This window comes from Salmo trutta, unplaced genomic scaffold (assembly GCF_901001165.1).
Source record: "Salmo trutta unplaced genomic scaffold, fSalTru1.1, whole genome shotgun sequence".
Lineage (NCBI taxonomy): Eukaryota > Metazoa > Chordata > Actinopteri > Salmoniformes > Salmonidae > Salmo > Salmo trutta.
This window is the reverse complement of record NW_021823427.1, coordinates 25,001-42,744: the sequence shown is the minus strand read 5'-3', so window position 1 is coordinate 42,744 and position 17,744 is coordinate 25,001. Positions and strand designations below refer to the sequence as shown.

The 17,744-nt window shown below is 45.8% G+C and overlaps 1 protein-coding gene across 1 annotated transcript in view; it reads right to left on the bottom strand.

Annotated features, from left to right (window-relative positions):
• Window positions 1-106: 106 nt before the first annotated feature.
• LOC115190926 (activated CDC42 kinase 1-like) overlaps window positions 107-17,744 on the bottom strand; it is a gene marked incomplete at its 3' end in the record, with an annotated part of 23,092 nt that continues 5,454 nt past the window's right edge. The window contains exons 2-5 of the mRNA XM_029748963.1: window positions 8,572-8,749; window positions 6,754-6,824; window positions 2,889-3,098; window positions 107-319 (exon numbers count right to left, since the gene is read on the bottom strand). Of these exons, the coding sequence (XP_029604823.1) occupies window positions 107-319; window positions 2,889-3,098; window positions 6,754-6,824; window positions 8,572-8,749 (672 nt within the window). The remainder of the gene's footprint in view (window positions 320-2,888; window positions 3,099-6,753; window positions 6,825-8,571; window positions 8,750-17,744) is intronic.

Below are 17,744 nucleotides of genomic sequence, written 5' to 3'. Positions count from 1 at the left end.
GACGGGCTCGTTGTAATGGCTGGAGCGGAATAGGTAGAATGGTGTCAAATACATCAAACAAATGGTTTCCATGTTTTTGATGTCATTCCATTAGCTCCGTTCCAGCCATTATTATGAGCAGTCCTCCCCTCAGCAGCCTCCTGTGCCATGATGTATGTGTCCGTACCATCTTCATGGGGCGTGTGAGCACCACCCCGTACAGCCGGATGAGGTTCTGGTGATCCAGGGAGTGCATGGCGTTCACCTCGCAGATGAAGTCGTCCAGTGCGTCCGGCTGACTCAGAACGTCTGTCTTTAAACACTTTACTGCTACCTCCAACTGGAGAAGAGAAGGGAGTAGCGAGAGGAGAGAGATGGTGGGGGGCTGTTAGCGTTATGCTAAATCCATAGTGAAAATGATTGATGATTAGCTAGCAAATGTTTACTTTGAGTGACTACAGTTGTGCTTACTAACAGTGTGGTGGCCAAGGAACAATCTAAAACTAGGAGACAATAGAGCACCAGGGGTGTATTCATGCAACCGTTAGCTTCTGTTGGCTTCCGTTAGCTTCTGTTGGCTTCCGTTAGCTTCTGTTGGCTTCCGTTAGCTTCTGTTGGCTTCCGTTAGCTTCTGTTGGCTTCCGTTTGGTTCCTAGTGAATACACCCCAGATTGGTTCTGTTTGGTTCCTAGTGAATACACCCCAGATTGGTTCTGTTTGGTTCTTAGTGAATACAACCCAGATTGGTTCTGTTTGGTTCCTAGTGAATACACCCCAGATTGGTTCTGTTTGGTTCTTAGTGAATACAACCCAGATTGGTTCTGTTTGGTTCCTAGTGAATACAACCCAGATTGGTTCTGTTTGGTTCCTAGTGAATACACCCCAGATTGGTTCTGTTTGGTTCTTAGTGAATACAACCCAGATTGGTTCTGTTTGGTTCCTAGTGAATACACCCCAGATTGGTTCTGTTTGGTTCTTAGTGAATACAACCCAGATTGAGCTTTCTGAACTGGACTAGATTTTTTGTGCTCAGCCACCAGACTAGATGTTCTGTGGCCCTTAAACTCAACTCTCCACAGTGTTATTTTCCCCATTATTCCCCTCTAATCAGGGACTGATTTAGACCTGAGACGACACCAGGTGGGTGCAGACTTTTCCCCCCATCCCTAGCAAAAACACCTGATTTAAACTAATTGCATTCTACACTGAAGATCATGATTAGTTGATTACTGGAGTCAGGTGTGTTAACTGGGGCTGGGGCTGAGGCTGGGGCTGGGGGCTGGGGGCTGAGGCTGGGGGCTGGGGGCTGAGGCTGGGGGCTGGGGCTGGGGGCTGGGGGCTGAGGCTGGGGCTGAGGCTGGGGCTGGGGCTGAGGCTGGGGGCTGAGGCTGGGGCTGAGGTTTGAGGACTGAGTTACCCATCCCTGTCATAGGGTAAGACTTGAACAGCCCTGTTCTATGGGCTCTGTAAACCTTGTGTCACATGTTCTGTAAACTACTCCTTTGTTCTGTTGGGACTCTGTACCTGGCTTTACTGATCCCATCTGGCCATGTTGGGGTAACTGTGTGTGTGTACTGTGTCTTTGTGTGTGTGCGCGTGTGTGTGGTCACTCAGTCACTTCTGGAGAGTGTTTGGACAAGATTCTCTCTTTCTCCATCACTCCCTCCAGGTCAAGTCTATAGGGGCTAGTGGTCAAGGGTTTGACCAAAACAGATGTTGGAGAGAGAATGTTTTTGGTCATTTTTACATGTTGTCATGGTTTCAACTTTGAATCCATTGATACTGTTCCCCAGGGTGATCACGAGGAACTCCCTCCCTCCTTCCCTCTGTTCCTCTTTCTATTCTGACCCCTTACTGTGAAACTATACCACAAGCCTCCTCCCTGTTCCTCTATCTATTCTGACCCCTTACTGTGAAACTATACCACAAGCCTCCTCCCTCTGTTCCTCTATCTATTCTGTCCCCTTACTGTGAAACTATACCACAAGCCTCCTCCCTCTGTTCCTCTATCTATTCTGTCCCCTTACTGTGAAACTATACCACAAGCCTCCTCCCTCTGTTCCTCTATCTATTCTGTCCCCTTACTGTGAAACTATACCACAAGCCTCCTCCCTGTTCCTCTATCTATTCTGTCCCCTTACTGTGAAACTATACCACAAGCCTCCTCCCTCTGTTCCTCTATCTATTCTGACCCCTTACTGTGAAACTATACCACAAGCCTCCTCCCTCTGTTCCTCTATCTATTCTGTCCCCTTACTGTGAAACTATACCACAAGCCTCCTCCCTCTGTTCCTCTATCTATTCTGTCCCCTTACTGTGAAACTATACCACAAGCCTCCTCCCTGTTCCTCTATCTATTCTGTCCCCTTACTGTGAAACTATACCGCAAGCCTCCTCCCTGTTCCTCTATCTATTCTGACCCCTTACTGTGAAACTATACCACAAGCCTCCTCCCTGTTCCTCTATCTATTCTGACCCCTTACTGTGAAACTATACCACAAGCCTCCTCCCTGTTCCTCTATCTATTCTGACCCCTTACTGTGAAACTATACCACAAACGTTCCATAAGCATGTGTGAAACAACTGAAGTGTAAAAACAGGTGCTGTGGGGCCGGAGTAACATCTCTCATTGACTAGACCTACAGTGGCTCTGTTTCACCCACGGTCCAAAAACACCTAAAATAACGGGGGAGGGGTGAGGATATTCTCTCTTCCTGATAACGATTATTGATCATCTGAATTAGATGTGTTGTCTAGATGGGACCCTGTTTTCTAAACGGGAACCTATACGGGGTAAGATTTAGACCAAAACCCAACCCCTCACCCGCCTCACACACACACACACACACACACACACACACACACACAGAAACAGTACCCGTACACACACAGAACCCACCCCCTCTCACCACTTTCCCAGTGGGCGTGAACCACTCGCCCCTTTTGACCACACCGAAGGAGCCTTCGCCCAGCTTCTGGAAGAGGACCAGGTCCTTCTCACTGATCAGACAGCTGAGTGCCTGTTGCTGGGGTGGCGGCGTAGGTGACAGCTTGCGGAAGGAGGTGGTGGGGGCCGCCTGCTGGAAGTCTCCACCGTCCGGCCGCTTCCCGCTGAATACCTGGAGAAAGACGAGGGAAGAGAGACGTCATTAATAGAAGATGAATGAAAAGACCCAACTCTCACTATATTATGTAAATTCGTCTTTGGGTGCTGTAGTGCAGGAGTTATCTGACCTGTATGAAATAGACAAACAGTACTTAGCTGTGAGAATATATTGTTCACCATTAAGATATATATATATATATATATATATATATATATATATATATATATATATATACACACTGCTCAAAAAAATAAAGGGAACACTTAAACAACACAATGTAACTCCAAGTCAATCACACTTCTGTGAAATCAAACTGTCCACTTAGGAAGCAACGCTGATTGACAATAAATTTCACATGCTGTTGTGCAAATGGAATAGACAACAGGTGGAAATTATAGGCAATTAGCAAGACACCCCCAATAAAGGAGTGGTTCTGCAGGTGGTGACCACAGACCACTTCTCAGTTCCTATGCTTCCTGGCTGATGTTTTGGTCACTTTTGAATGTTGGCGGTGCTTTCACTCTAGTGGTAGCATGAGACGGAGTCTACAACCCACACAAGTGGCTCAGGTAGTGCAGCTCATCCAGGATTGCACATCAATGCGAGCTGTGGCAAGAAGGTTTGCTGTGTCTGTCAGCGTAGTGTCCAGAGCATGGAGGCGCTACCAGGAGACAGGCCAGTACATCAGGAGACGTGGAGGAGGCCGTAGGAGGGCAACAACCCAGCAGCAGGACCGCTACCTCCGCCTTTGTGCAAGGAGGAGCAGGAGGAGCACTGCCAGAGCCCTGCAAAATGACCTCCAGCAGGCTACAAATGTGCATGTGTCTGCTCAAACGGTCAGAAACAGACTCCATGAGGGTGGTATGAGGGCAACATCCTCCAGCATGACCGGTTTGGCGGTAGGTCAGTCATGGTGTGGGGTGGCATTTTTTTGGGGGGCCGCACAGCCCTCTATGTGCTCGCCAGAGGTAGCCTGACTGCCATTAGGTACCGAGATGAGATCCTCAGACCCCTTGTGAGACCATATGCTGGTGCGGTTGGCCCTGGGTTCCTCCTAATGCAAGACAATGCTAGACCTCATGTGGCTGGAGTGTGTCAGCAGTTCCTGCAAGAGGAAGGCATTGATGCTATGGACTGGCCCGCCAGTTCCCCAGACCTGAATCCAATTGAGCACATCTGGGACATCATATCTCGCTCCATCCACCAACGCCACATTGCACCACAGACTGTCCAGGAGTTGGCGGATGCTTTAGTCCAGGTCTGGGAGGAGATCCCTCAGGAGGACCATCCGCCACCTCATCATGAGCATGCCCAGGCGTTGTAGGGAGGTCATACAGGCACGTGGAGGCCACACACACTGCTGAGCCTAATTTTGACTTGTTTTAAGGACATTACATCAAAGTTGGATCAGCCTGTAGTGTGGTTTTCCACTTTAATGTTGAGTGTGACTCCAAATCCAGACCTCCATGAGTTGATAAATTGGATTTCCATTGATTATTTTTGTGTGATTTTGTTGTCAGCACATTCAACTATGTAAAGAAAAAAGTATTTAATAAGATTATTTCATTCATTCAGATCTAGGATGTGTTATTTTAGTGTTTCCTTTATTTTTTGAGCAGTATATATATATATATATATATATATATATATATATATATATATATATATATATATATATATATATATATATATATATATATATATATACATACACACACACACACACACACACACACACACAGCCGACAGTTTATTAAGTACATCACCCCGTTCACGCAAATGGTTTGCTCCTACAGACAGTGAGTCACGTGGCCGTGGCTTGTTATATAAATCAGGCAGACAGGCATCGAGGCATTCAGTTACTGTTTCGACTGAACGTTACAATGGGCGGAAAGAGTGACCTAAGTGACTTTGAGTGTGGTAGGATCGTCAGGGACCAGGGGCGCCGGTTCCAGTAGCTCAGAAACAGACGGCCTCCAGGGCTTATCACGTACAACAGTGTCTAGGGTTTATAGAGAATGGTGAAACAAACAAAAAACATCCAGTCAGCGGCAGTCCTGTGGGTGAAAACAGCTCATTGATGAGAGGTGGAAGGAGAACGGCAAGAATTGTGCAAGCTAACAGGCTGGCCACAAACAGTCAAATAACGACGCAGTACAACAGTGGTGAGCAGAACGGCATCTCAGAATGCACAACTAGTCTGTCCTTGTCACGGATTGGTTATTGCAGCAGATGACCACACCGGGTTCCACTCCTATCAGCTAAAAACAAGAAGAAGAAGCTCAAGCGGGAACGCCGTCACCAACACTGGATAATTGAGGTGTGGAAAAACATTGGCTGGTCCGACAAATCCCGGTTCCTGTTGCCTCACGCTGACGGCAGAGTCAGGATTTGGTGTAAACAGCATTAGTCCATGGCCCCATCCTGCCTGGCGTCAACGGTACAGGATGTTGGCGGTGGTGTAATGGTGTGTGGGGAATGTTTTCCTGGCAAATGTTAGGTCCCTTGATACCAACTGAGCAACGTTTGAATGCCACACCTTATAGAATCCATGCCCTGAAGAATTCAGGCTGTTCTGGAGGCAAAGGGGGGTCCGACCTAGTACTAGATAGGTGGACCTAATAAACCTATGACTTTGACCAACCTATTGTATGACTTTCACCTTAGTTGTACATTCAAAATAGCAGTACCGTTGGTTGTCTGTGTGAAGGCAGGTTGTATGTCTCCGCAGTGTGGTGTGTATCAATGTCCCTGTTCTTCAGTCTGTGGTGTGTATCAATGGGTCTATTCTTCAGTCTGCGGTGTGTATCAATGAGTCTGTTCTTCAGTCTGTGGTGTGTATCAATGAGTCTGTTCTTCAGTCTGTGGTGTGTATCAATGAGTCTGTTCTTCAGTCTGTGGTGTGTATCAATGAGTCTGTTCTTCAGTCTGTGGTGTGTATCAATGAGTCTGTTCTTCAGTCTGCAGTGTGTATCAATGTCCCTGTTCTTCAGTCTGTGGTGTGTATCAATGAGTCTGTTCTTCAGTCTGTGGTGTGTATTAATGAGTCTGTTCTTCAGTCTGTGGTGTGTATCAATGAGTCTGTTCTTCAGTCTGTGGTGTGTATCAATGAGTCTGTTCTTCAGTCTGTGGTGTGTATTAATGAGTCTGTTCTTCAGTCTGTGGTGTGTATCAATGAGTCTGTTCTTCAGTCTGTGGTGTGTATTAATGAGTCTGTTCTTCAGTCTGTGGTGTGTATCAATGTCCCTGTTCTTCAGTCTGTGGTGTGTATCAATGAGTCTGTTCTTCAGTCTGTGGTGTGTATTAATGAATCTGTTCTTCAGTCTGTGTAGGTCTCTGTACCGAGTCTGAGTTGTAAATAAGGTATGGGAGGTTCTTTAAACAGTGAAGACGGTAGACCATCACACAACCCTGAACTGTACACCTAACAGTCTGGGGAATTTTGGAATAATTTAGAATAATTTTGTCCATTCCATTTTTTACTTTGAAGTAAAAAATCTTAATAGCTGGCCCGTTTTTTGGGGGGGTCCTGTGCAGTTGTAATTCAAACAAATACACGGGTTAACACCAAATGTTTTATTTTAAAGTTTTTTTTAAAGTTATTTTAGAAGAGATAGTGAATCATGCAACACTTCAAATACATGGTATTTGAGTTTGTGTAATGTACCTTGCTCATCCAGGACTTGCGCTTGCACAAGGCTTTCCTCTTCTTGACTGCCTCCCATAGCCGTCTCTGCCCTGGAGTGACACCAGCGAGAAACAGAGAGACAGAGAGAGAGAAAGACACAAAGAGAGCACACGAGAGGGAGAGAATGTCACTGACTATGCAGACCAAGAATGAGAAACCCTAAGGCATGCGATAGTGATAGTTATACTCCACAACTAAGGTCAGCTACCAAGGTCCTGGCAACTCATCCGATTCAGCTACCAAGGTCCTGGCAATTCATCCGATTCAGCTACCAAGGTCCTGGCAACTCATCCGATTCAGCTACCAAGGTCCTGGCAATTCATCCGATTCAGCTACCAAGGTCCTGGCAATTCATCCGATTCAGCTACCAAGGTCCTGGCAACTCATCCGATTCAGCTACCAAGGTCCTGGCAACTCATCCGATTCAGCTACCAAGGTCCTGGCAACTCATCCGATTCAGCTACCAAGGTCCTGGCAACTCATCCGATTCAGCTACCAAGGTCCTGGCAATTCATCCGATTCAGCTACCAAGGTCCTGGCAACTCATCCGATTCAGCTACCAAGGTCCTGGCAACTCATCCGATTCAGCTACCAAGGTCCTGGCAACTCATCCGATTCAGCTACCAAGGTCCTGGCAACTCATCCGATTCAGCTACCAAGGTCCTGGCAACTCATCCGATTCAGCTACCAAGGTCCTGGCAACTCATCCGATTCAGCTACCAAGGTCCTGGCAATTCATCCAATTCAGCTACCAAGGTCCTGGCAACTCATCCGAATCAGCTACCAAGATTCAGCTACCCCCCTGGTGGGCAGCCCTCTGGGGAGGAGAGTTGGGCACCGCTGCCCACCAGAAGGGCACCGCTGCCCACCAGGAGGGTAGCCCTCTGGGAGGAGAGTTGGGCACCGCTGCCCACCAGAAGGGCACCGCTGCCCACCAGGAGGGTAGCCCTCTGGGAGGAGAGTTGGTGGACTTGAAACATCAGAACCACTAGGCTACCTGCCGCCCCAATACATCACATAAAGAAGTGGAAACTCTAAATACATTAGCTAGATCGCTAACTCTAAATAAAGGGGGAGACCTAGTCAGTTGTACAACTGAATGTTTTCAACTGAAATGTGTCTTCCGCATTTAACCCAACCCCTCTGAATCAGAGAGGTGCGGGGGGGGCTGCCTTAATCAACATCCACGTCTTCAGCGCCTGGGGAACAGTGGGTTAACTGTCTTGTTCAGGGGCAGAATGACAGATGTTTTTACCTTGTCAGCTCAGGGATTTGATCCAGCAACCTTTCAGTTACTGGCCCAATGCTTTAACCACTAAAATATAACACCTAGCCATGTACTAATCTAACAGTAAATGTAATGTCTCTCCCCCCAAAACATTTTTTGCAATGAGGCCAAGTGCACTCGTCATGGCCGTTGCGCAATTTCGGGCGTTCCGTATTTCAAAGCCATATCAGATATCTTGATTGTAAAACAGTGTGCTTTGAGCTCAATAACGATCATTGAGAAATAAGAGGGGCACAGGAGGGAGAGAGAGCCTCATTACAGCAGCCTTCCCCAGAAAAACAGGCTGACACTTTTACTACAGGAATCATGAGGATAATGCACTTTACTGTAACAAATTCATGGTTTTATCCGGCCCAAAAAACAAGACGTTTTGATTGAGGTGACCAGGTAGAATGTGCAGCTCACCAATGCGACCAATGAAAAATGTAACTCGCACAGCCAAAAGTCAAAAGGTTTGCAAAATGCCCCTCCCCCCCACCGCCCAAACCATCCCCACTATAACAACTCACCGGGCCGCCCCATGCCGATCTTCTCCAGGTCCTCGTTCTTGACGTAGTCGAAGTGGGAGATGAGCGTCACGTTAAGGTCGTCACGGATACGCAAAAGGTACTGCTGCAGCTGCACCTCCATCAGCAGCTCCAGGAGCCATTCTGTGCCCTCCTCAGACTGCATGCTACTGCCCAGCTTCTGAATAACACATAGAAAAAGGAGAAACTGGGTTTACACATTGACAGGCACACAGCATCTATACAAAACCACAAAAGTACAACGGAAGAACAGAAGACTGCACAACCTCTTCACAGACATAGCAAATTACCACACCCTATCCTCCCCCGAGAATACACTGGCACTGTCATAGATCAGTAAGTAGACATCTGTAGCCAGACTTCCGTAGCCAGACAGACATCTGTAACCAGACATCCGCAGCCAGACAGACATGCGTAGCCAGACAGACATGCGTAGCCAGACAGACATGCGTAGCCAGACAGACATCCGTAGCCAGACAGACATGCGTAGCCAGACATGCGTAGCCAGACAGACATGCGTAGCCAGACAGACATGCGTAGCCAGACAGACATCCGCAGCCAGACAGACATCCGTAGCCAGACAGACATCCGTAGCCAGACAGACATGCGTAGCTAGACAGACATCCGTAGCCAGACAGACTTCCGTAGCCAGACAGACTTCCGTAGCCAGACAGACATGCGTAGCTAGACAGACATCCGTAGCCAGACAGACATGCGTAGCCAGACAGACATGCGTAGCTAGACAGACATCCGTAGCCAGGCAGACATGCGTAGCCAGACAGACATGCGTAGCCAGACAGACATGCGTAGCCAGACAGACATCCGTAGCCAGGCAGACATGCGTAGCCAGGCAGACATGCGTAGCCAGACAGACATGCGTAGCCAGGCAGACATGCGTAGCCAGACAGACATGCGTAGCCAGACAGACATGCGTAGCCAGACAGACATCTGTAACCAGACATGCGTTGCCAGACAGACATCCGCAGCCAGACATCCGTAGCCAGACAGACTTCCGTAGCCAGACAGACATCCGTAGCCAGGCAGACATGCGTAGCCAGACAGACATCCGTAGCCAGACAGACAGACATCTGTAGCCAGACAGACAGACATCCGTAGCCAGACAGACAGACATCCGTAGCCAGACAGTACAAAGCACATCTGGTATCCAGATGATACACAGACAATGTATCCAAGCAGACAATGTATCCAGACCTTTTTCCTCATTCTCAACCATACCCTGTGTAGAGGGCAGTATGAAGTGCTGTATGGTCTTGTTTGATAGTCTAGCCTATATGTCAAACAACTGTCATCAGGACACAGAGTTCTTTAGACTCCTGTCAAGCATGTCCGGCTGCCCTCTTCTCTATTGGATTTGGAGTGCTGCTTTCAATTATCCAACTATCTACTTCTGAGAGAGAGAAAGAGCCTCTGAAAGAGAGACAATATAGATAGAAAGAGAGAGTGGAAGACGCTTAACTAGTACTTCCGATATGAGAGAGAGAGAGAGAGAGAGAGAGAGAGAGAGAGAGAGAGAGAGAGAGAGAGAGAGAGAGAGAGAGAGACAGGAAGACGCTTGACTACTACTTCAGATGTCTGTGTGTGTACCTGCACACATTTACACACACAGATCTTTATGACCAAGTCCAAAAACCTTTCACTGACTAGCAAGATAGACCCATAGCCTATAACTCAAATGATATGACATGAGAAGAGATTACTTCTATTTTGCTTAAAACATTACACAATTTCAGATTCAAATTGAGTTACTGTATACTACTCCCAAATGGTTACGCCAGATGTTTGCATCCTGATTCGAATCCACCACAAGCACATAAATCTAGGTCACAATGCAGTAATATTCCTGTCTCAATATTCCCGAGTAGCACTTTGTAATCTGTCAGCTCTTAGTGGTCTGGTAACTGGGCTTGGTCCTCTTCTAGAACCCCTGAGTAGAACTGGGCTTGGTCCACTTCTAGAACCCCTGAGTAGAACTGGTCTTGGTCCACTTCTAGAACCCCTGAGTAGAACTGGTCTTGGTCCACTTCTAGAACCCCTGATTAGAACTGGTCTTGGTCCACTTCTAGAACCCCTGAGTAGAACTGGGCTTGGTCCACTTCTAGAACCCCTGAGTAGAACTGGGCTTGGTCCACTTCTAGAACCCCTGAGTAGAACTGGGCTTGGTCTACTTCTAGAACCCCTGAGTAGAACTGGGCTTGGTCTACTTCTAGAACCCCTGAGTAGAACTGGTGTTACTTGTCGCGGGGCGATGGGGAATGCAAGGTGTCACTTGTCGCGGGGCGATGGGGAATGCAAGGTGTCACTAGTCGCGGGGCGATGGGGAATACAAGGTGTCACTTGTCGCGGGGCGATGGGGAATGCAAGGTGTCACTTGTCGCGGGGCGATGGGGAATACAAGGTGTCACTTGTCGCGGGGCGATGGGGAATACAAGGTGTCACTTGTCGCGGGGCGATGGGGAATACAAGGTGTCACTTGTCGCGGGCGATGGGGAATGCCGGCCAAGGGAAAGGCTGCACCTCAATGGTCTAAAGAGTCTTTCTCTACTCATTTTGACCCTTGACCTGCACGGTCTGAAACAACTGTAAAGGAAGTGCTGTATAATGAGGGGGGGGGGGAAAGGAGGTGGGGTTGCAGTAATGGAAAGGGGTGGGAAGAGCTACAAGAAGTTCCTGGTGAAAAATACCTCTGGCCTGAACTCGTTCCCCTTGGCGGAATGAAGAAATGCAAAAGGTCCTGGACTGCTCTCAACAACCCTCCCTGTTGTCTTCAAAAAGTGTTTGTCTCAGCACAGAGTCAGTGAGTCAGACAACAAAAAATGACAAAGCAATGCAAACTAGATCCGTGGAAGTCTACCTTGACCACTTGTACCAACGTTAGCCTTGAAGTGTTAGTCAGAGCGTCTCAAGACTGGATTAAGGCAACAACGAGATCGTTTTAAGGTGTCTAAACTGTTTTTTTGGGGTGGGGGGGTATTGATTCGTGTGTTTAGTAGACTACATCTAGTGGGTAGGTTGTGTTAGTATTCTGTTCTAAGTTTAAGAAGAGAAGTGGTTCGGTCAAGCCAGATAAAGTGAATAAGCTAGTCTTTTCTAACAATGTGCCAGTGGGCCTCATTGCAGTTCAGAACTGGATTACGGCATTTAACAGTGGCCTCGCAATGTGAAGCAATGAACATCCTGGTGAAGCAATGAGTGAGTGAACAAATGTGAAAGCCATGAACATCCTGGTGAAGCAATGAGTGAGTGAAGCAATGTGAAAGCCATGAACATCCTGGTCTGTTGTCCGGTCCATAATGCCTCACTCTGTTTCAAAAACACCCATCCGTAAAAGTTGCTATAGTTTTAACTGGCAAACAAATCCACATACTGTATGTTTGACCATCTTTGGATCAGAAAGCAGAATATGTCCACAAATTTCATGCAATCCCAGCTAGTCTACATTAAGCCTATACTAGAACAACAGTGACCATGTTTTACATGCACATCAATATCCCGTTATTATTCGGGAAGTATTCTGTTTTTCAATTGACACGTAAACATCATATCCTGTTTACAATAACCTGAAAAAGCTTGTATCCCAGTTATGAGAAACCCAGATAAGATGCCTGGGCGACGCTGATCTAAGACGGGATACTGTGGCATGTTAACATCTCATTCTGTATACAGTAGTTTTTTGTGGTCAGGCTCAGTTTCGCATATCATGGGATGTTGTGTGATGATGTTTTCATCGGATTGTCAAACAAATTACTTCAAAAAGTAGACTTCCTCCGTAGTTCCATCCACCATAACAATTCAGCTTACTATAATTAATTTACCATCATTTACTACTGGCTACTTTCGCACCTAATTTAGACAGTTTTCTGCTTATAATTTCCTACATTTGGTAGGCCATATTATAATTTCCTACATTTGGTAGGCCATATTATAATTTCTGACATTTGGTAGGCCATATTATAATTTCCTACATTTGGTAGGCCATATTATAATTTCTGACATTTGGTAGGCCATATTATAATTTCTGACATTTGGTAGGCCATATTATAATTTCTGACATTTGGTAGGCCATTTGTTTGTCAACAATAGTTAGATACATGCAGCTTCTCTTCTGCCATAACTTGTTTCCCCAGAAGACAAAATAAAGTAGAGCTCACCAGAATAATGTCTTACATCTGATAGAATTAATGCATTAGTAATCTAGATAACAGCTGTAACGTTATCTGTTGCATTTAGAAAACGCAATAAATCCCAAAACATTGGAAAGATTGGTCCTGTGCAAAATGTCGAAATGTGATCGGTTTGACCGTTTTTAAGGAAATTAAAAGCTGAGAAAACAATGAAACAGGTTTCTGAAAAGACTTTAGTTTGTCTTGGGCGCATATTTTATGTTGTTGGAATACTGCCTGCTTGCATAACAGTGTCAAAGATAACACATCACATTCACATTTTCTCAAGAGATCCTGAAAGAAAGAAATCATATTTCTCCACTCCTGTTCCCGAGACAATATTGTATCTGTTGTATAATTTCACTGCACGAAATGCATAATTCTACAGGCGTTAATATTATATTACTCTACATGTGACAGGTTATAGACCCACAGTTAATATTATATTACTCTACATGTGACAGGTTATAGACCTAAAGTCAGTGTCCATATTTCAGTTACTATTCCATTTAACCTATATACTTACATTCAAAATATTCTGTTTATTCATGGATACTCATGAGCGCGATATCAAAGCTGCATGTAAACAACGTATCCTGAATAACACCTTTAGCGGGATATGAGCTACTATCCGTAATACTGTGAGCATGTAAATGTGGTCAGTGAGACTAACCTACATTCAGAATATGAACTAATTCCAGGAGGAAACCAACGGTTGTCTGGCTTCTAACTAAAACATGATTGCAACTGAAATCTGGCTCAGTAATGTTAAGTGATCTTACATATCAAAAAGGCAGTGGATGCGGACAGGTTGAGCAACGTGTGATTTGTGGGATGTGTACATTTCGGACATAGACCCATTCAAGCATAGGTGACAAGTCTTTCATTTGAAGAACCTAATCTTCACCCAAATTCCTCCACCTTGATAGAAATACTTTACTTATGGTACCTTTGCCAGACCAGCCACCGCCATACCCATTCATTCAATGACATCACCGTAACAACTTGTCAACGAGACGAAACGAGTGGGCTTACTCTGTACACGTAGAAGTGTGCCAGGAAAGGGAAAGACATTTTCAGCTAGTCGAAACGCCGCATCCCGAATTCTGTGATTTTTTTTTTTTTTTAAATCTTCAGAGACACCTGCTTCTGTGGCCTGACAGTATCAGAGCAACGGGATTCCCCGGAGAGGGAACGCTGAGAGAGTGCTCCAACGATCCCGTTCCCAATCCCGGGAAAAGGAAAACTTCCTGAGCTCTTGAAGCCAGGCTACATTCCATCACGGGGCATAACACAGGAACAATCTAAAGAAACCTAACAAATGGTCGAATGAGAAGGATAAATCCAGAGAAACTGTTACTTTGTGAGAAGGATAAATCCAGAGAAACTGTTACTTTGTGAGAAGGATCAATCCAGAGAAACTGTTACTTTGTGAGAAGGATCAATCCAGAGGAACTGTTACTTTGTGAGAAGGATCAATCCAGAGGAACTGTTACTTTGTGAGAAGGATCAATCCAGAGGAACTGTTACTTTGTGAGAAGGATCAATCCAGAGGAACTGTTACTTTGTCAGTTTCTCTAGCAGCTTTGAAAAGTTGGCTGAGATATAGCCCAATGCTACCCAGCTCCTGCCCTCTCTACCCTCCTCCGTGTGCCCAGCTCCTGTCCATTCGTTTATCCATCCCCACCATCGTGGGGCTAAAAATAGCAGCGACTTGATTTTCGCCTAGATTCACTCAGAGCTGCCAGCTCCAGCCGAGAGAAAAGTGGAGAACAGCGGCGTGATGACTCACAGAGTGTATCTGTATGTGTGGTATGGTATTTTAGTGAGCGAGTTTGTGTATTTGTTTGTGGTGCACATGAATGTGTTGGTATGCACGTCAGGCTCAGGCTCTCTCTCCTCCCTCCCTCTCTCTCCTCCCTCTCTCTCCTCCCCTCTTTCTCGCTTACTGGATGGCTTGGCTCAGTCAGCTTGGTGATTCCTGGTATTCCCTCTCTGCCTCTTTTTCCCCCTTCGCTCTCTTTCTCCCTTTCAGTCTCGCTGCCCGTATCACTTTTCTTCCACCCTCTTTTTCTCTCCTTTCCCTCACTGTCTGTCTATCTCCCTCTACCCCATGTTCTCTCGCTTTCCTACCTCCCTCCCTCTCTAAGACCGACAGGGAAGTGCTCCGTGTCGAGGACAGAGGCTCCATGGTATTCGGCTGAAGGAACATTTGAGGTCAGATTTGAGGTCAGATTGAACTGCAGGATGGAGAATGCGTTTCCTGTGCACCCCCCCCCCCCCCCTTACAGTATGTTAGGATCTTAACCCTTTACACGGGTGGGAATTGTCCTATAACTATATGGATAGGGATACATTTAAATGTTTCTTACAGAAGAAATATGGAAAGCACATGCATAACCATGGTAACAATTGAAAGGGAAAAGTTTGGCAATTATGGGGAAATGATTAGACCACAGTTCACTTGACAAGACTGAATTCAAACATTACACTGTTGATTTGCTCTTTATTTGACATTTACTGCAGCATTAACGACATCTGAAAATCCTCTGAATACATTCAGTAACATGATGAGAATATTCCTGGACAATGTGTTGTAGGTGCATCATAAGACAAGAGAATGACAAGGGTTTGAGACAGAGGACTAACTGGTGTCTCCAAGTGGACGTGGACACACACACACACACACACACACACCTCTTCAAAGTGTGCATATTTCAATGCACTTTTATGACTCATAGAAGAGTGTTCAACTATAAGGTGCTTTTTGAGCGCTCCTAGCTGTGCAGTTGAGGAACTAGAACAAGCACACTTGTAGTTGTTTAGTTAAGAACACAACCCAGCATCCCCTCCATCACACAATTACTGTTGTTGTTTACGCAATCCAAAAACAGTCCATTATAAAAATCACAATCTGGGTCAGCCGGGCATCATTTGAAAGCTTGTTCTATTGCTAACAAGACAAGTTATAAAAATATGATCTTACAGTGTTAGGCTTTTCACAATTCAATTCAGGGGAAACAGATTGTAATTTTGGTGCGGATAGAAAGGAGACCTTAGTGCATTCTGCTATATGTAGAGTAACCCAGGGTATGACAGCTATGTGTAGAGTAACCCAGGGTATGACAGCTATGTGTTGAGTAACCCAGGGTATGACAGCTATGTGTAGAGTAACCCAGGGTATGACAGCTATGTGTAGAGTAACCCAGGGTATGTCAGCTATGTGTAGAGTAACCCAGGGTATGTCTGCTATGTGTAGAGTAACCTAGGGTATGACAGCTATGTGTAGAGTAACCCAGGGTATGTCAGCTATGTGTAGAGTAACCCAGGGTATGACAGCTATGTGTAGAGTAACCCAGGGTATGACAGCTATGTGTTGAGTAACCCAGGGTATGACAGCTATGTGTAGAGTAACCCAGGGTATGACAGCTATGTGTAGAGTAACCCAGGGTATGACAGCTATGTATAGAGTAACCCAGGGTATGTCAGCTATGTGTAGAGTAACCCAGGGTATGTCAGCTATATGTAGAGTAACCCAGGGTATGACAGCTATGTGTAGAGTAACCCAGGGTATGTCTGCTATGTGTAGAGTAACCCAGGGTATGACAGCTATGTGTAGAGTAACCCAGGGTATGTCAGCTATGTGTAGAGTTATCCAGGGTATGACAGCTATGTGTAGAGTAACCCAGGGTATATCTGCTATGTGTAGAGTAACCCAGGGTATGTCAGCTATGTGTAGAGTAACCCAGGGTATGACAGCTATGTGTAGAGTAACCCAGGGTATGTCAGCTATGTGTAGAGTAACCCAGGGTATGACAGCTATGTGTAGAGTAACCCAGGGTATATCTGCTATGTGTAGAGTAACCCAGGGTATGACACCATGTCATCTTGTAACTGTACATCAAACATAGTGATCATGAATGTTGGCACTGCGAATGACATGAGTTTTATGGTATGGAAATGTGATGTGAGCATTTGGACTCCCTGGTGGTGTTTGCTGTCTTGTATGAAATCAATGCGGTATGTAATTATAATCCTCAACGTCTCATCTTTAAAAATACATAAAGTCCACTTAATTTACAGCGTTTACCTCATTTAGTCAGAATTTCTTTTCTCCCAATTAGCAGGAGGGATAGGGCAACTTCCGAACGTCTGTCAGCCAAAACCAATAAGGTGCTCTGAAGGTCTGACGTCATGTATAGCATGTTACTAAACAGCCACTGCATTCCTTTCTATTGAGTTTTATATTTTAAAAGCAATACAAAACATACACATACAAAAATCAACTACATCACACCTACCCAGACCCACTAGAACACACCTCCATCTCCATTAACTACATCACACCTGTCCAGACCCACTAGAACACACCTCCATCTCCATTAACTACATCACACCTGTCCACTAGAACACACCTCCATCTCCATTAACTACATCACACCTGTCCACTAGAACACACTTCCATCTCCATTAACTACATCACACCTACCCAGACCCACTAGAACACACCTCCATCTCCATTAACTACATCACACCTACCCAGACCCACTAGAACACACCTCCATCTCCATTAACTACATCACACCTGCCCAGACCCACTAGAACACACCTCCATCTCCATTAACTACATCACACCTGTCCAGACCCACTAGAACACACCTCCATCTCCATTAACTACATCACACCTGTCCACTAGAACACACATCCATCTCCATTAACTACATCACACCTGTCCAGACCCACTAGAACACACCTCCATCTCCATTAACTACATCACACCTGCCCACTAGAACACACCTCCATCTCCATTAACTACATCACACCTGCCCACTAGAACACACCTCCATCTCCATTAACTACATCACACCTGTCCAGACCCACTAGAACACACCTCCATCTCCATTAACTACATCTCACCTGTCCAGACCCACTAGAACACACCTCCATCTCCATTAACTACATCACACCTGTCCA